Source organism: Cyprinodon tularosa, unplaced genomic scaffold (assembly GCF_016077235.1).
Source record: "Cyprinodon tularosa strain WSP-4 unplaced genomic scaffold, ASM1607723v1 ctg189, whole genome shotgun sequence".
NCBI classification, from domain to species: domain Eukaryota; kingdom Metazoa; phylum Chordata; class Actinopteri; order Cyprinodontiformes; family Cyprinodontidae; genus Cyprinodon; species Cyprinodon tularosa.
The window spans coordinates 3,142,085-3,162,112 of NW_024038669.1; the positions used below are offsets into that span (position 1 = coordinate 3,142,085).

At 38.0% G+C, this 20,028-nt stretch overlaps 1 protein-coding gene and 1 non-coding gene across 2 annotated transcripts in view; both read left to right on the forward strand.

Moving 5' to 3' along the window:
- The window catches only part of tmeff2a (transmembrane protein with EGF-like and two follistatin-like domains 2a), a 259,245-nt gene extending 253,852 nt beyond the window's left edge, over window positions 1–5,393 (forward strand). Inside the window, exon 10 of the mRNA XM_038282916.1 lies at window positions 4,570–5,393. Coding sequence (XP_038138844.1) covers window positions 4,570–4,666 — 97 coding nt within the window. The 3' untranslated portion in view covers window positions 4,667–5,393. The remainder of the gene's footprint in view (window positions 1–4,569) is intronic.
- An 8,317-nt stretch (window positions 5,394–13,710) lies between these two features.
- On the forward strand, window positions 13,711–13,792 carry trnas-aga. Its single transcript has one exon. It is a non-coding gene; the product is annotated as a tRNA-Ser (tRNA).
- The last annotated feature ends 6,236 nt before the right edge of the window (window positions 13,793–20,028 follow it).

The window sequence follows — 20,028 nt, forward strand, 5'->3', positions numbered from 1 at the left end:
CTTAAGTGACATCCCGTTCCTAATCCATAGGGTTCAATATGACGTCGGTCCACCCTTTGCAGCTAGAACAGCTTCAACTCTTCTGGGAAGGCTGTCCACAAGGTTTAGGAGTGTGTTTATGGGAATTTTTGACCATTCTTCCAGAAGCGCATTTGTGAGGTCGCACACTGATGTTGGACGAGAAGGCCTGGCTCTCAGTCTCCGCTCTAATTCATCCCAAAGGTGTTCTATCGGGTTGAGGTCAGGACTCTGTGCAGGCCAGTCAAGTTCATCCACACCAGACTCTGTCATCCATGTCTTTATGGACCTTGCTTTGTGCACTGGTGCACAGTCATGTTGGAAGAGGAAGGGGCCAGCTCCAAACTGTTCCCACAAAGTTGGGAGCATGGAATTGTCCAAAATGTCTTGGTATGCTGAAGCATTCAGAGTTCCTTTCACTGGAACTAAGGGGCCAAGCCCAGCTCCTGAAAAACAACCTCACACCATAATCCCCCCTCCACCAAACTTTACACTTGGCACAATGCAGTCAGACAAGTACCGTTCTCCTGGCAACCGCCAAACCCAGACCCGTCCATCAGATTGCCAGATGGAGAAGCGCGATTCGTCACTCCAGAGAACGCGTCTCCACTGCTCTAGAGTCCAGTGGCGGCGTGCTTTACACCACCGCATCCGACGCTTTGCATTGCACTTGGTGATGTATGGCTTGGATGCAGCTGCTCGACCATGGAAACCCATTCCATGAAGCTCTCTGCGCACTGTTCTTGAGCTAATCTGAAGGCCACATGAAGTTTGGAGGTCTGTAGTGATTGACTCTGCAGAAAGTTGGCGACCTCTTCGCACTATGCGCGTCAGCATCCGCTGACCCCGCTCCGTCAGTTTACGTGGCCTACCTCTTCGTGGCTGAGTTGCTGTCGTTCCCAAACACTTCCATTTTCTTATAATACAGCTGACAGTTGACTGTGGAATATTTAGGAGCGAGGAAATTTCACGACTGGATTTGTTGCACAGGTGGCATCCTATCACAGTTCCACGCTGGAATTCACTGAGCTCCTGAGAGCGACCCATTCTTTCACAAATGTTTGTAAAAACAGTCTGCATGCCTAGGTGCTTGAATTTATACACCTGTGGCCATGGAAGTGATTGGAACACCTGATTCCAATAATTTGGATGGGTGAGCAAATACTTTTGGCAATATAGTGTATATTAGTGCTGTCAAAATTATCGCGTTATTATCGCGTTAACGCGAGGCCATTTTAACGGCGATAATTTTTTTAACGTGAGATTAACGCTATGTGGTTTTATGGTAAAATTTTCCAAGTACATCCAGCTGCAGCCTGCGGGAAGGCGGGGCTATTTTCCCCCAGTCTATGCATTTCTCATAGGCTTCCAGAGCGGAGCTCCTCAAGGGAAAAAGACGCTCATACACTGGGTGACGCTAGTGCCTTTTCTTTAAGCCCCACCACCAACAAACAAGTTGAGTGTCTGGTAACTAGTAGCAACCTGAAATACGCTGAGAAAACTGATTACTGAGGTGAAATGGAATCTGCTACGGCACTCTTGCTGTCACAGGTCGGTATTGTGTGTGTGTGTGTGTGGGTGGGTGTGTCTGTGTGTGTGTGGGTGTGTGTGTGTGTGTTCTCATTTTTGTTAAGAGTCTGAAAAGGAACTTTCATAGACTACCTCCATCTAGTGATGTCGGTCTATTGATTTTGATGTATTGATTGAAAATTGTTAATTATTATCTTGGTTAATTAACATCTAATGTTAACTCTACTACATTTTATAGCAGTAGGGTAAAATGCTTGTCTTTGTTCAAAAGACTGTATTAACTGTAAAGACTGTCTTTTACATCAGCCTGTTTTCAGGGCCTTTTTTTTGGCTACATATTTGTTATTTTTTGCTACATGCCATCTTCTTGCCATATGTTTCTATGGCATAAATCAGTATCTGTGACCTGTTCTCATTTAAAAAAAAGAACATTGGCACAAACCTAGCCTGTATGTATTTTTTGTATGTCATCGAGAGTATTTAAATGATTTTCAATCAGAAAAAAAATTTGCGATTAAAATGCGATTAATCGCGAGTTAACTCAGGCATTGATGCGATTAATCGCGATTAAAAAAATTTAATCGATTGACAGCACTAATATATATATATATATATATATATATATATATATATATATATATATATATATATATATATAGATGTATGCGCTTTAATTGGAAGATTTTTGCTAAGAGAGGACTGCTACTCGGAGCGGATAAGCTGGAGGAGGTGGTGGGGGTGGAGCTCTAAGGGGACTAAATGAGAGTGTAGTCATAGGGGAGCACAGTGAGAAGGTAAGAAAAAGGATAAAAGCATACTGGGATCATTTATAACAGTGAGTTAATGTTTCCTGCAACGCTGTTTAAGGCATCCCTTAAAACCAGCCATACACAAGCTTCCTTTACAGCTGGTGTCACTCTAATTGGAATCTGGATGCACCAGGCAACTCCTGCGATGCTCCTCCCATTGAGGACAAGATCTTCTTCCACTGTCTGAGTTTTTACAGGGTTTCTGTTTATTCCCCATTCACTTAAAGGACAAACATGAGGCAGCAGAAAAGGTCATTTCTGTGCTTTGATTCTCGTGTCTGACATTCTCTCTTATCGCGGGAAAGGTCTGCTCGAGGAAACGCTGTCCTCCAAAATACCACACTGTTACCACATTATTGTAAACTTCCTACCGCCTCGTGAAAAGGACAAATCAGCCTAAACTTTATTCCAGACCCATTTCTTCTCTTGTTAAAGTAATGTACGTTAGATATTTGATTAATAACAGAAGGCCTTACAGATGCTCTCTGTGCCTTCATTTTTATGCATATAAATTCTTTGGAACGTCATCATGTTTGTCCAACTTCCTCATGCAAGTCCAACCATTAGGCGCTAAGGGTCAAATGCATTAATCAGCTGATCATTATCCCTATGAAGACCTCTATACAGTCACAGGTTGGTTTGCTAACACAACACAAGGGTGGAAAAACATCAGCACTGACCTTAGGGAAGATACCATTGCTGCCTGTCGATCCAGGAAGGGTAATGAGGTCATTTCCCTTCGGTCTGAAGTTCATCATTCAAAGAGGGATTATTCCCAACTAGAAAGATGTTTAACATGGGGCCAATTTTCCAAGGAAACAAACATCTCAGCAAATCCAGGCCAAGGTCAGAGCATGGAGCTGAAAAAACTCGCCAAAAAATCAAAAGCTCACAGTTTATAGGTGTCAGAGAGCATGTTGAATTTAAAAGGTCATCAAGAGAATAAGGAAAAAAGTCTGAACAAGCATGGCTTGTTTGGAAAAAATGCTTTAAAAAAATCCTTCTCTCTTAAAGCAACAATTTGAGATTTAAAAAAGGCTTTTTTGCTCAAAAACTAGACTATGTAACTCACTATATGAGTCATATACAAGATGGGACAAGACTCGGCGGTATATCTACAACCTATGAACAAAGGACATTCCTTTGAGGACCAGAATTTTGAAATTTTTGGACAAAGAAGAAAGGTGGTTTGAGAGGGGTGTGAAGGAAGCCATCTATGTTAAGAAAGAAAAACCAACCTTAAGCTTCATCTTTCAAAAACCTACAATGCAGCCATTGAATTGATTCCTTCCCGCTATCCTTGTAGTGTATTCTCATTATGAGTTCGTATGAAATCGTACGAAAAGTTATGCACCGTAATTTCGTACGCACCATTTAATAACTTCAAATTTAACATCCAATTAACCCTAACCCTGACCCTAATCCTAACCCTGACCCTAACCCTAAGGTATAAAACAGCAAGCAACGTAGTTAGAGACATGAAGAAGTAATTATGGCACTGTTTTTCACATTTTTACGTCCGTCCACGGATCTGCTTTTTTGTCTGTCTGCCTGTGCATGCGCACTGGTCTGTTTTTTTGAGGAAAAGCGTCCAAAACTTACGAAATACTGTGCATAACTTTTCGTACGATTTCATACGAACTGATAATGAGAATATGTTGATCCTTGCAACCCCCATCCCCATAGAGGCGACCAAAACACCTCAACCTGTTTCAGCCAGGCCAACAATTCTCTTTAACAACCCCCTTTCAGAGACATAGACAGGCATTGGGTATAACAGTCTTACAAAGACCTCAAACGACCCCCATTCCAAAGGAGCAGACCTATTTGTCCGGTTCAGTTTGCATGTTTTCTAAGCCAAAACAAGGCTTTGTTTTTGGTCCACTCTATAAAGCCTAGAACTCAACACTATTTTTACAACATTTTTAATTGAAAAAGCTTCCTGGATGGGAAGCGAAATGTCTTCAAACTTGGAAACAAAGTCCAGTGGATTGATTTTTAACTTTTTCGGAAAGTCGGATTGTTAAATCAGCCTCAGAGTTGTATGTTATCTTCATAGCTGACTGTCTCCTGCCTCAAGCATATCTTAATAAAGTAAAACTGTTATTCAGAGATTTGGCACCAATAGAAGATAACTCTCCAATCTATTCTGACTATCACATGGCTTTGTTTTAGCATTTTGATGTGTCATCATTTGCTCCTTTTTCTGCAGGAAGTGCCCACGGACCAATAGGATCAACCGGCAGAAGCAGAACAATGTCCACTTCAGTTCTGAGAACACCATGCGCGCCTCCACTCGTCTTATCTGAGCCCAGACTCACCGGAAGAGTCGCCCCCCCCTCACGCTACGGAGCGCTGTGGCGTTAGATGTTCCCTTCGTAGGCCAAACATGACAGTTAGCGTCCGCCTCCCTTCACTCGACTCCCCCTCTCCCATGTCCCAACGACCAGAGAGGACGGTGGCATCACAAAACAAGAGTTGGCACCGCGGTAAGCGGCGAGACTTGCACGTTGGGATGATGTTCTCATCATCGGACGCCGCCGCTGCCCACCTTCCTGTTGCCGACATGTGTCCTTTTTCTGAGGATCCTGTTTTTTTCTGACAGAACTAAACTGGGGAGGAGGAGAAGGGGGAGGCGTCAAGGACACTGAATGTGAGTGTGTGTGAGTGTCTTATTAGATGTGTGCGCTTCGGTAGAGGCCGACTAGCCGGCGTCTGTTCTTTGTAGACGAGGGTTAAAAGCAAACCGGGGGTAGTGCAACGCAGGGTACCGGGCTTTAAAAATCGCAGTCTGTGTTCAGTCTGGGAGGGGGGGAGGGAGGGGTTTCGGGGCTACACGTGATGCCTTGCACCTTGTGTTATAGGAGACCTTTGACAGAGGGCACAAAGTTATTATAGAGCTCTCTGTTCTTTTGTGACGATGACGTCAGCTACTGTATGTTGAGTTCTATTTCCAATAGTTATTACAACATTGTCTTGATGGGGTCCGTTTTTTCTGTAAATGTAAATAAATAATTTATATCACGAAATGTTAAATGCTGCCTCAGTCTGTTCTATCTTTGATCTGTGATTTCCTTACTAATGACATGGTTCCTCATTTATGTACACGTGATAAAAAGACGCCTTTTCTCAATGTTTATTATTCTATGTCATATATGATTTCATCCTGGAGACACAGAGAAAAGCAGCAAATAGAAAATTATTCTATTTATTTATGCAGGTAAAATAATCTTATTCTTCAAAATATTATCTAATGATAACCAGTTGATTGTGAAAACTTCTCTGCAATCCCTTGCACTGAGCATGCATGTAGCGACAGTGGAGAGGAAACTCCTGTTTGACAGGAAGAAACCCGCAGCAGAACCAGACTGTGTGAGCTGCCATCTGGCGAAGCGGACTGGAGTTAAAGGAGACAGAAGCAGATAAAGACATAAACTAGTGGTGCAATAAGCCAGAGGGTGAGTGAGACTGAGAATGAAGGGAGGAGATGGGGTGAAAGCAGGAGGGATGCTGGGCCAGGAGCTAAATGAAGGGTATCTTGAAAGATGGCTGACTTCAGAGAAGGTGTGGCTCCCTTTGGGCTTGAGCTGAACGGGGAACATCGCACGGGGTTCGGGTGAAGCTGATAAGTCTTCCACATTGAGTTTTCACTTACGCTTCATCGCTGGAATTATTAATAGCTGTATAAATGAAAAAAAGGTTTGTATGTTATTATAATGTACCTGTATTTCAGAAATGTAAAACATATTATTTTTTGAATGAAATGCCTTTAAACTTTTTGACTTGGTGCATACTTCCTTGAACAAGTTTTTCCTTAATAGTTCCCTGGAATTTTTGCCACTTCCTGTTAACAGAACTGGGGAAGCTGTGTCAGGTTTGTAGACTGCCTGGTTTACACAACTCATCTAATCTTACAGTCTGTCCAATACATGATCCTTGTTTTCTATAAAACAACACTGTCACTTTTGACGCAAGTACTAGCTTAATTTCAGATATATTCAATGATTTTACAGGTCAATATATATGAATTGGTGTGTATCATAGGTCCGGGCTGCTCTTGGATTCATTGCTGCTTTTTACGGCAGTCTTTAACAAAAGCTAACTAAGCTAAAAGTTGTTAAGCAACCACACAGATATGACTCTTACCTGATCAGACATATTTTAGGTTATCCCATGTAGGATTTAATCTAGAGGGCTAAATGTAGCCTTGATTTTATAATTAACTTCATGATTTCTCAGTCTGCAGGTCCAAAATGACCTGCTATCCGGTTCCAAAACAAGGAGGGAGACTTTAATTTTGGGACAGTACTTCGTTGCCATCTTCTTCCAGGAAGCTTTTTCAATTCAAAATGTCAGAAATAGCGTTGACCAAGGGCGTAGGTTTGATTTAAACTTAGGCAGGGACACTCTTGGTCTGATGTCATTGGTCCTATGCAAAAAAATGCATTGTCGTCTTTTTATGCTTGACGTGAAAATCATGGTGTATTTTGTTTAAAGAGAAAAGCAGCATTTCTTGCTACATTTATACAAATTTTATAAGCGACACACACACACTAGATGCTGTTTATCAATGTTTGAAGCATCACTGGCTCTGATGAATGTGGAATTATGACTAAATTCCACTTTGAAAAGGTTTGCATTTGAAATTACCAGCGACTAAGACAGAAAGTAAATCTGTGCCTATTTAACAAAATATAGTCTAAATATGTCTGTTATATGTGAATTTATCCTGTTTTTTTCATTTGAAGCTATACAATTGTGCAGAGGTAAACACAGGTAAAACCAACTCTTATCTTTTAAATATTCTCTCTGTATCATGAAACAAAGCAAAATAATAGATTCAAGAGACACCAAATAAATTTATTGTATTTACATGAGCACTGGAACTGACACTGAATATTTAGAATATTAATTTCACTCTACAAGTCATCTAGGCTGTAGTTACTCTATTTAACCCATATCATGTATTTTATCTTGGGCTGAAACAATTCATTAGATTAAACGATTACTGAAATGTCAACAAATGTAGTAGTCGATTAATTGTTACCTGGAGTATAGAGACTCTAAAACATGTCTTTAGCTCACAGAGCGACCCACTTACAGCAGGAATTATACCAAAATAAAAAAAATATATATAAACATTTTGCATTTTAGATCAAAGATGTTTCCGTCTGTCAATGTCCTCCATCCAGAACTCCTCTAGTGCTGCAACAAAGCTGTATTGTAAATTGTAAACATGTTATTGACATCTAATTGTTGGTAGGGACAAGTGGTCGACTCCACCAACAAGAGGATTTTCTCCAAACACACAATCCCATTACATTTCAAACCAAACAAGACCCTTAAACAGAGGCTAGTCCATCCTAAGGGCAAAACCCCCAGACCAAATATGAGCGGAGTGGTGTATGCAGTTCAATTATATTGGAGAAACGAAACAATCTCTCCACAGATGCATGGCCCAACACAGAAGAGCGACCTCCTCCAGACAAGACTTGGTGGTACATCAACACTTTATTGAAAAAGGACATTCTTTGGAGGACCAGAATGTTCACAGTTAGGACAAAGAAGACAGGTGGTTTGAGAGGGGTGTGAAGAAAGCTATCTATACTAAAACATATTTTCTTTTGCCCAACTGTTTTTAATATCCTTTTTTGTTTCTGCATTTTTTTATTTTTTTCCTACTTGCTTTGATTCTGTTTTATCTTCCTGTATTTTAATCATGTAAAGCACTTTGCATTGTCTTTGTACTGAATTGTTCTATACAAATAACTTTGCCCTGCCTTGCCTTGCCTATTTTAAGAAAGAAAAACCAACCTTAAACAGAGGGGGTGGACTCAGGTTTCAGCTCTCAAAAACCGACAATGCAGTGACAGAGTTGATTTATTTCGCTATCATCACGGGAACAAAACACCCGGCCTGTTCAGCCAGGCCAACAACGACCCCCCAATCAGAGACATAGACAGGTATCGGGTATTGCAGGCTAACAAAGAACCCAAACGACTGCCCATTCCTAAGGGGCGGAGCCATTTGTCCGGTTTGTTTTGCATGTTTTCTAACCAAAACAGGGCTTTGTTTTTGGTGCACTCTATAAAACCTCGAACTCAACTCTATTTCTGACATTTGAATTGAAAAGCTTCCTGGATGGGAAGCGAAATGTCTTCAAACTTGGAAACAAACCAGGACGACTGAGAATCTTCACCAGCAGTTTGCTGCCAGCTGCTTCCAGGTAAACTAGACTTGGAAATTACTAGTCTAGCTCCCCTAGTGGCAAAAAGTTGCACAGTGTAGCTTTAAGCAACTAAGCTATTGTCATTAGCTATGCTAATATGCACAAAAAATCTGGATCTGATTGAAATGTATTTGTATTACAAAACAACAACTAATTGTATTATATGGTTTGTATGGACATTAGTAATCAAAATGTTTAATTCAATTCAATTCAGTTTATTTCTATAGCGCCAATTCACAACACAAGTCATCTCAAGGCACTTTACAGTTCAACCAGATCATTCAGTCAAATTGATTCAAACTTTTCTATCTAAGGAAAACCAGTTGATTGCATCGACTCATTGACTCAAATACAATCCCTCGCACTAAGCATGCTTGTAGCGACAGTGGAGAGGAAAAACTCCCTTTTAACAGGAAGAAACCTCCAGCAGAACCAGGCATCATACTTTGTAGTCTAATTATTTTTTCTGCATTATCTATTTTGTGAAAGGTATGCAAATTGTTACTAAACCTTTTATGTGGGTATTGGAGTAATTGCAGCACAGCATAATTGTTAAAATTGTCTTATTTACTTTTTATGGCTTTTGTATAAATCTGGAGAAAGGAAATAAAATATGGAAAAATATTGCATTTCGTTTACCTTAATTTAAAGAAGTTTGTTTTTTCTAAACAAAAAAGGCTCCAAAACAACCAGACTATTTTATACCAAAACTTAATTAAATTAACCTTCAAAGTTTTATCTACCACAGCTTAGTTTAAAGCAGTGCTGGGAAGAAAAACTGTTCATAAACAGACATTTCTTCCTCCAAATCAATAACTTTTTTTTTCTGTGTGTTTTATCATCTGAAATATTGTTTGTGTCAGAATGAGGTGAGATGAAGATGGGCGAAAACAATAAAAAAATGTCTGTTGTTGTTTCTGGAAGGGAAAATGAAAGTCGTTACAGATTAAAGGTTTATCGATCATCTCTTTTTTCCTCCTTACGTGAAGACACTGCAAACTGAATTTATTTTCAAAAATCTAAAGATCTGAAGTTAATAAAATTTCCACTTCAGAAAAACAATGTTTTTTATGAGAATAAGAGGAGCCAGACATTCCTAGTGAAACTCTTTAACTCCTCAGTGGCAAACCTGATGTTTTCCCAGGCAAGATGTATGCTCCTGATGTTGGTGTCAGTTCAGAACACCTTTAGGCTTCCCATTTGGTTGCATTATGCTACATCCACACCGCATGCAGCAGAGGCGGCAGAAGCAGCTGGTTTACATGCAAAATCAACGGTTGACGCGCATCAATGTGCAGCAAAAGGTCTTGCAGTGCGTTCTAAGCAGCAGGAGCGGCGCCTCATGAGCTTCTGAGCATCTGAGGTGCATCACACGCTTCAAAAGCAGCTGATTTACATACAAAGTCAATGGTTGACGCACATTAAGACACAGCGAAAGGTCCCGCAGGGTGTTTTAGCTGCGTTCACGCCGAACGCAACAGGGGCAGCAAAAACGCTTCTACTGCTTCCTTTTTGCTGCTTGTACCAGTTAGTTGTTACGCGCGGCTGAAGCAAATTTGCTGCTGTAGCTGCGAGGTGGAAAAGTGATTCTGACGCGCGTTGGGCGGAGCTTTCCTATCCTTTCTTTGCCTTGCAGCTATATTTGCCGTGCTTAGTGGGAATAAAGTAGTTTTAATATTTTTTTAAGTGGGAAAATCCACCTGAAAAGTGCAGTCAGTTCATCCAGATTACCATCCTGCCTTCCAATATTATTTCTGTCCGAGCCGCTCAGACCCCCACATACCGGCGGTGCGCTGTCAGTAGGAATCCCATTCAACAGCAGCCTCTGGCCCGGTCGCCTCCTCGCGGTTTTCATGTATTTAATCCAAACTGCAGGCACCAGGATAATAAAAGCAAACATGTTTTGTCGGCAGGTTTCTATATTTTAAGTTAATTTAGGCGTTAATAAACTGTTTCAGAGGAGTGATCATAGCGCTCTGTGTCATCAGCGATGTGTCTGTCTACCTGCCAGCTTCCAGATCAGCTTTTCTGATCTCAGAGCTCTATGATCACTCCTCTGAAACAGTTTAACGCCTAAATTAACTTAGAAGGTCGAAAACCTACCGGCAAAATATGTTACATTTTATGATTCTGGTGCCTGCAGTTTGGATTACCTACGTGAAAACATCTACTTGCAGTCGCCGCAAATATTAGCAGAAAACTCCAAAGAGGCAACCGCGCCATAAGCTACTGTGGAATGGGGTTCCTAGTGACAGAGCACCGCCGGTGTACGGGGTCTGAGCTAATCCAACAGCAAAATAACATTTGAAGGCAGGATCATAATCTGGATAAACTGACTGCAGAGATGAAGTTTTCAGGTGGACTTTCTCACTTAAAAACATGTTAAAACTACTTTTTTACCGTCTTATAACAGAAAATATAGCTGTCATTGTTACAGGCAAAGAAAGCATTGGGTAGCTCCACCCAACGTGCATCAGACCCACTTTTCAACCGAGCAGCTGGAGCAGCAAAGATGCTTCATCCGTGCGTCAGAAAGAAACTTCTGCAAGCATCAAAAATGAAGCAGCAAGCGCATTTTTGATGCCTCTGCTGTTTGTGGTGAGAATGTAGCATTAGAAATGAAAACCCCTGTTTGTTGTTTGTGTCATTCGATGAAAAAAAAAGACAACTATTTTAAATGGAGGAATTTTTCATTTGCAAAACAAATAAAATATAAGTTATTAAATGGCAAAGCTCCACCTCATTCTTGGCTTTGCCTTCAGCTCACATTTGGTGATCCTTCCGTTCTTATGTTCCACTATCACTTGTAATAAAACAAAACAAAAATCTGTGCTTGTGTATCATTTATATCTAGAGTAAAATCCATTAAAATATAAACAGTTGAAATCGACCATATCACTAAAATATTTACACCCACATTCATCCACCAGCTGCTGTAAACATGACTGTTACAGTAAGATTTGCTCCCAGGCAAGCTTATATTTTCCACAAAAGCATTTTGTATTATTCTACATATATTCTACAATATTCTAAATATTTTTTTCCATATTGTTCCCAACAAAACAGAAGTTTTAACTGTTTTGCAGACAGATGTTATTATATATATTTCAAATATTTAATGTTATAAATGCAATGTAAAATAGATAGATACATTGTTACATATACTTAGTGGAAAAACCTTTTACTAAACATAGCCTAACTTTAGTTTTTTTTTTTTGCCTTCTAGTTTGTTTGTTTGTTATTGTTGTTTTTTTTGGTCTTACTCTAATTTCAGGCAGTTATTTTTGTTTTTATGTGAGCTTCTGGTAAATTCTTTGGTGAATAAAACTGTCAGTAAAAGTAACGGGTATAAACCACCACCAGAGGGTGCTATTTTCCCCTAATCAGCTTACAATCAAAGCGTTCAGCCTTTTGCAATTTTCCGCTGCTCAACAATATGAATGTGATGAATATATGGCAAGCCTTTTTATCAAAAAATCACCTTTACCACACTTAACATTCCAGATATCTTGAATCGGTTTTTCACTAGAAATAGTAGTTAATTAAGATATGTGTTTTTATATTAAGACTAGACAAAATACAAATTTCAGATATCTAATTAAATTCTGATTAGTCTAAATGATGTCTGATTTAACAGTCATTTGTATACGGAATTCTCCAAAACATTATTGAAATCAACAATTAAATTATGATTAGTCATAAAGTGCATTTGAGCATGGGTGGGGGTTCACTTAGGGACCGTCAACAAATTCCAGAACCAAACACTTCAGTAATAAAATAAATTCCGTGTCTTGTGGCCAAGAGAAACATAACCAGTGGTAAATTCTGCTACGTATTTCATAAATTAGGTTTTTTCCTTTTAATTTCATTTATGTCTTTCATATGTTTTTTATTTATTTTTTATTTTTTGCAAAATATAGTAGGCTATTCTTCTTCAATAGCTTATTATGTGAACCAGTGACTCAAAAACTATGTCAATTTGTTCCACCAGGTAGGACAGATGAGGCACACTCCCTTTTTGTTCCCCAATGGGGAAATTTTGGTGTTTACAGCAGCAAAAAGATTATAGAAAAAATTGTCACACAAATATGGACCTTAGAAAAATGTCTAAGAATAGCATAACAGTGAAGAGTTAAAAGATAAACAATAAAATAATGTACTCTTAAGTGTTTTAACAATATAAAACTTTGCACCTGGAGAATAAATAAGCAATATTTTGTTCCAATATTTGGAAAAAAAAAAATTTTCCTGCGTCAATTACTTATTCCATGGTGCATCTGTGACCTTTGTGGGTTTCCTTTTTTTGTGTGTGTCATTAAAGCTGAGCACAACAATTTGGTTGTTAAGGTTAAAAAGCAAGAAAACTAATTTGACAAGCAAGTAAGTCCACATTACTGGATGAATGAGGTCTTACAATACTGCTAGGCATAAATAAAATTAGCTTTATTTTCTTCTTTATATTTCCATCTAATAGAACAATTTTATACAGATTTTGAGTCAGTGGTTCAATTAACATAAGAGCTATTGAAGAAAAATACTTTATTTTGCAAAAAAAAAAAAAAAGAACCATAAGAAAGACTTAAAATAAATTAAAAAGGATGTGCCCCATTTATATAATCTGATAGCAGGATTTTTTTTTATGTATCACTTGGCCACAAGGCAAGGAATTGATTTTATTTTTCAGAAGTGTTTGGTTCGGAAATTTGTTAACGGTCCCTAAAAGAACCACCGCCGGTGAGGGGAGGGGAAGAACAGGGAGCGGCTGGCCGAAGCCTGAGCTCCTGAATCGGATCGAACGTGAGATAGGTGTCGCTAACTCAGCGGAGCTTCAATATGCCGCATTCACCGCATATTTTTGAAGCAGCCTCCAGGTTCACAAAGTTCTTGTTCTCCGCGCATCTCATACTGCTGAGTTATTTTTGCATTTTGAAACAGTTTTGGCAATAACAGCCAGCACCACTGCAGTCACCCATAATTCTGCAGGCAACGTTTTGGACAGCTCAGCTGCAACACTAGGTGGCTATCTCGTAATTCGATATAAATTTTTTGTTTTACATGATAATCTGGCCTGCCATATCCGAAAGTGGTGCCTTCGTATAGAGACATGGACGCTTTCGCATCACAGTTGTCGTGGCCGAGTGGTTAAGGCGATGGACTAGAAATCCATTGGGGTCTCCCCGCGCAGGTTCGAATCCTGCCGACAACGAAATTTATTTTTCTTTTTTTTAACTGACGGTCGACTGCTTAGGTTCGAGTCCTGCCGAGAACAAAATGTATTTCTACTTTTTTACAGCTGTGCAACACAGAAGTACCTAATGAGGAATAAACTCTTTTCGACATGATTCAGGTATGCTGGCGCTATTTTGAGGATCTAGGACGCTACAGTTATTTAACCAGGTGAAGCTTTTGGATACAGTCTGTGATGATGAAAAACAGAATAATTGAACAGAGAATTAATATTCTTTGTAAAAGAATACAAGTGCTGAGAATTCATTTCTGACACATTTGATTTATGAGTCTAACGTGCAATGAGATTTCTGAACATAAAATCTTTATACAGACATATCTGCAAGACTTTCTTCTCTAAACAATGACAACAAGATAGATCAATATTTAATCTAATAGTGCTTTATGTCATTTGAGCCTGCTCCTCCTTTAAATGACTAAATACCAGAAAGCTTTACACTTAAATTTCAACTAACCCTCCTTCATCTGTGTATGCACTTACACCTAACAAACACAATCACCGTGTTCCTGATAGTTTCTGTTCTTTTCCCATTTATTTCAACAAAAATTGCTGGGCTGGAGGCCAGGGAGGAACGGGAAGAGAAATACTGCAGATATCTGAGTATCTGCTCCCATTTCAGACCTAAGAATCCAATAAATACTGCTGTTAATAGCCACAGCCTCATGGAAAGTTTTCATTTTTTAGGGCTGTGTTTGCAAATTTAAAAAAGCCTCTGATTTAATTTTTTTTTTTTTTTTTTTTTTTTATCAAAAACAGAAACTTCCAGTAGGGTCACATGTTTTTGGAGGAACCTAATCTGTAAGAAGGAAATCCTGCTGAAAGGAAAATCCTCTCAGTGATAAATTGCTTTTAAAATCTGGGTGAGAATTAAGTAATCAGAGATATACCTTCAAAAAAAATAAAAAAATACTGGTGGAAATGAAAATGTTGATCACTGGCCCTTGAACCAGTTGTTTAATGGCTTAGTCCAGCATTATTTTTACAGCGCCCTCTGCTGGCTTAGATATAATTAGTGCGACAACCTATCAATCCTCATATGGTCAATCCTCAAGAATTTTCAGCACATGAAAATTTTTTATTGTTCTTTTACATTTGACTCACTATACAAAATAACTGATAAATATTTATATCATTTGGAAATGTTTAAAGTGCCAAATCTATGGCCACACTACTGCTTTTTCTTTCTTTGCACATTTTATTTTGGTTGTATTCATCTAAACATAATAATGATATATATATATATATATATATATATATATATATATATATATATATATATATATATATATGTATGTATGTATACATCACAGGTGTCAAGTAACGAGGTACAAATACTTCGTTACTGTACTTAAAGGAATAGTACACCCAAAACATGATTAGCCTTCATTTTCTACTCACCCCCATGCTGAACAAAACTCTGGAGTACTTTTTTGATATCTCAAATGCATCTGGAGATCTGGGAGGCTTCTTGCTGTCTGCTGACATTCAAATAATGGAGGTCTATGGTGCCCGAGACAGAAAGGTCCATAAAAGTCCACAAAAACGTGTCAATATTCCTCCATACTGCTCGTCCAATGTAATCCAAGTGTCCTGAGTGGGTAGCATCCAGAATTTACTCGAAACGAAGTCATTTAGAACGTTTTAGAGCCTAAACAGTAGTGTATAGGATTTCCTAATAGCGCCCCCATGCGCGCTCACGATTCTACGGAAGCCGGCAGACCAAACCAGCGCATTCAGCTCGGCAAAGAACTCATGCTCTTCCTCAACACTGAAGTCCTCAGACATTTTTCTTTCGTTGTTTCTTTCTTTGCACAGGTAAACAGCACATTTCTTCTTCTACGCTTGCATTATCGGCAGAGCAGACGCTGAATGCCGACTTTCTTCCGGTTTGGTCTGCCGGCTTCCGTAGAATCGTGAGCGCGCATGGGGGCGCTATTAGGAAATCCTATACACTACTGTTTAGGCTCTAAAACGTTCTAAATGACTTCGTTTCGAGTAAATTCTGGATGCTACCCACTCAGGACACTTGGATTACATTGGACGAGCAGTATGGAGGAATATTGACACGTTTTTGTGGACTTTTATGGACCTTTCTGTCTCGGTCACCATAGACCTCCATTATTTGAATGTCAGCAGACAGCAAGAAGCCTCCCAGATCTCCAGATGCATTTGATATATCAAAAAAGTACTCCAGAGTTTTGTTCAGCATGGGGGTGAGTAGAAAATGAAGGCTAATCATGTTTTGGGTGTACTATTCCTTTAAGTACACTTTTTAGGTATCTATACTTTACTCCATTACTTATTTTTCCTCCTACTTTTGACTTCCACTCATTACATTTTCACACAAGTATCTTTACTTTCTATTCTTTACATTTTTAAAACAAACGTTACTCGCTACTCTTGGCTTCGGTTTAAAGCACAGGTCACGGATTAGCGGACTGCGATGTTATGAACAACATTAAATCCAAAGATTTTGTCCGAGGTAAAGCTGATGTATTTGTTGTAGTCTCTTGCTATTCACACACAACAATAAACAGTGATTAGCCGACGTGGGTTTTAAAACTGCAAAGCTTTGTCTTCAACTGAAAATCAAACGCGCATCTACACAGACCAGTGTGATGCATTCACGAGCGTCAGACAGCTATGGTGCATTCAGGAGCATGGGACATTTCATACTTACAAGGAAAGAGACAAAAACGGAACGTAACTCATACAATAATGTATTTATTCAGAAACAGTGTGGCTTTCTTATAATACTGAATGCTCTATAATTGTGTTTCTGTTATTTTTTGATTATGCACATCTGCTAGCTTTTTATTCTAAAAAATCTATAGTATTACAGCAGCAAATTATAAAAGTTTTTCAAAAGCCTGTTTAAAAGCTCCAAATGAGGCTTCAGATCGTACAGCGACAATTACGCTGTCATTGTTTTACAGGCAGAATTTGCATTTGCTGAATCTTGTCTTTTAACTACTGATGGATATACAGGAATACAGTCATACAAGTGTAAACTCCTCTCAGATAGAACAGGATGCAATATTTGGCTATTTTTATTTTTTCATCTTTTTTTTTTTTAATTCAGTGTAACATGAATGCATAAATACGTCATTTTATGAGTGTTAAATTCTGTTTAAAGTAACAGATCATTAAAAATGTCTCCAGACATTTACTGGTTGATTTTCTTTATTCGGACCCCACTGATTTTTTTATTAGTTACCCCTGGTTTAATGTTTCTAAATATATGTTTCACGTCATGTGCTCCATCCAATGCAGATCATTGGCTCCACCCACATCTAGTGAAAACCAGTGTGATTGGATGAGTCATAGAACGCAAACACTCATTAGTTAGCTAAAGGAAATCATCAGAAGCAAGCAGGTGTTCTTCAAACTGCTAACGTGAATTGTCTATGCCATGCTACAATGTGGGATTCAGAAAAAGATGCTGAAATATCTGAAAGGTCGGACACAGGCGAGAGCGTATCGGGAGACGGAGACCAACCAGACCTCCCTCATCCTTGGCCCTATCTCAGAGAATTTTTTGAAATAGACAGAAATTGAGCTTTTAATTCATATAGTGGCATCTGGCCTTTTTCTTAAAGGTTACTTTATACTTTTATACTTTAAGTAGTTTCTGGAGCACATACTTTTTCACTTTTACTTGAGTAAAGAGGTCAATTTGATACTTCAACTTTTACCAGAGTGTTTTTAAACTGCAGTATCTATACTTCTACTTAAGTAACTAATGTGTGTACTTTTGACACCACTGATATATATATATATATATATATATATATATATATATATATATATATATATATATATATATATATATATCAGTGGTGTCAAAAGTACACACATTTGTTACTTAAGTAGAAGTATAGATACTGCAGTTTAAAAACACTGGTAAAAGTTGAAGTTGAACTGGTGGAGTACCCGGTGAAAAAAAAAAAAAAAAAAAAAAAAATATATATATATATATATATATATATATACAGTATATATATATATATATATATATATATATATATATATATATATATATATATATATATATATATATATATATATATATATATATATATATATATATATATATATACAGTATATATATATATATATATATATATATATATATATATATTTTTTTTTTTTTTTTTTTTTTTTTTCACCGGGTACTCCACCAGTACCCCTCGCGACCCCATTCGGGACAAGCGTGTCAGATGATGGATGAATGGATATATAGTAGCAGTAAAAATTAGCAATTGTTTTAAATACCGTTTCATATTTGTTAGCAGTTCTACCAGTTTAAATGATGACATCAACTGGAAATCAAACTTTTCATGTTAAAACATGTATAAATGTTAGGGCTCAGTTAAAACCTGCCTGACAATCTGGAAAAAAGCTGTTTATCTGTTTTTTTTTTTTTTGTTTGTTTGTTTTTTTTGTATGGGTTAATTGTTCAAACCAGGAAAGCCCACAGAGGCATGCTCTGCAAAGAGCATGGGTTTGGTCCTCCAAATAGGACGATTCCACCAACAAGGGACTCATGCAGGCAGGATAAGTGTTGCTGCCTGTGTAACTTTTTACTTATTCTCTTAGAAACCTGGAAACAGTGGTAAAATATGATGGCTAATTGCTAATTTGGCTAATGCTACCTTCACAAACAAGCATTAAAACAAATCAACTTCCAATGTGAACCTTTACCAAAACAATACAGGATATTAAATGGGGTCTAAATAAGCTCTATTAAAACTTTTCTGTCCCTTTTTACAAAAGAATAATAAATAACATAATTGATCAAAATTTAGTTCAAATGCAGGCTACGACTCCTTTAAAGTGTTAATGAAACTTTATCGACCACAATTTTTAAAACCAATGATCAATGTAATACTTCAAGGCTGCCCGCATAAAATCATTTTATATAAATCTTTCAATCAATTTATAATAATTCTGCTTGATTTGTTGTTGACAGATGTTATTTATAAAAGTCTGGACTTTATTTGTCATGATTCTGTACTTTTTGGTTCTGTTTAAGTTTTCTTTTTTTTGAGTTTTCAGTTATACTTTGATTGATGTCTTTCTGTGTTTCCATTTTGTGTTATTCTAGTTATTTTTCATTGTATTGCAATTGAGTTCTTAGGCATTTTTTGCCCTCTACTGCCCTCTTGTGTCAGACTGTTTTCCCTAGCTCCCTTCTAGGCTCCTCTGTCCACACCTGCTCCCAATCTGCTCATTAGCCTGGTCTTTGTTCCGTCTCCCACTTATACACCTCATGTTCAGTCACTGTTTGCTGGTTCCTTGGTACTTGCTTCCTCGTCTCTGGCGCCCACCGTGAGTTTTCCCTGATTTTTTCTGTTTTTGTTTTTTGGTTCTTTGTATTTTCTATTTTTGGATGTTTTCCTCCATTTTTTTCATTAAACCAACAAGAACTCATCTCTGCATTTGGGTCCTCAAGCAACCTCACCAGTTGACAATATTCCTTACATTTGACGCATAGGGAAGGTAAGGAAATCTATTTTGAACCACTGGTTTAGGGCAGTATAAATCAACACAAGGTACAAAATGGCAGAAGTGAACCACCTGAAACAGTGAACAGAGTTATGAAACAATACCCAAGCAGGTAATCCAATAGGATTATTAAAGTAATCCAATAGGTGAACTAATCATCCCTTTGTTCAAAATGTTGCATGAAAATCGGTCCTGAGTTATACCAAAAACATCTGGGTAATATGTGAAGAAAACTCCCCCACCTCCTTGTAGGGATTTTTTTTTTTTTTTGAATTGGTGAAAACTATAGTTTTTCTCAGTGACCTAAGGCAGTGTAAGCACATAGGTCTGCAGCGAGATCATACCGACTATTCATACAGGAGGTGCAGCAGGAGATGAGATGAAGAGCTCTTAGCTGGAAAATAGATTCCTTATTAAGGACACGATGCAGTGTGTTTTTTATTTAGCCAAGACATGATTCAAACATTAAATATACCATTTGATTGTCAAATATACTATTAAATAAATACAATTTCACAATAAATAATTCAGCATACATTTTGGATGATGAATTGGATAATTAATGTAATTTAAAAATTGTTTTATTTAAAAATTCCTATAATTATGTTACTTAATATTAATAGTTAGAGAGTTAAAGTGAAGCAGTGATCTGAGTTCTTAGGGGTGCGTTAATGTTCCATTGTTAT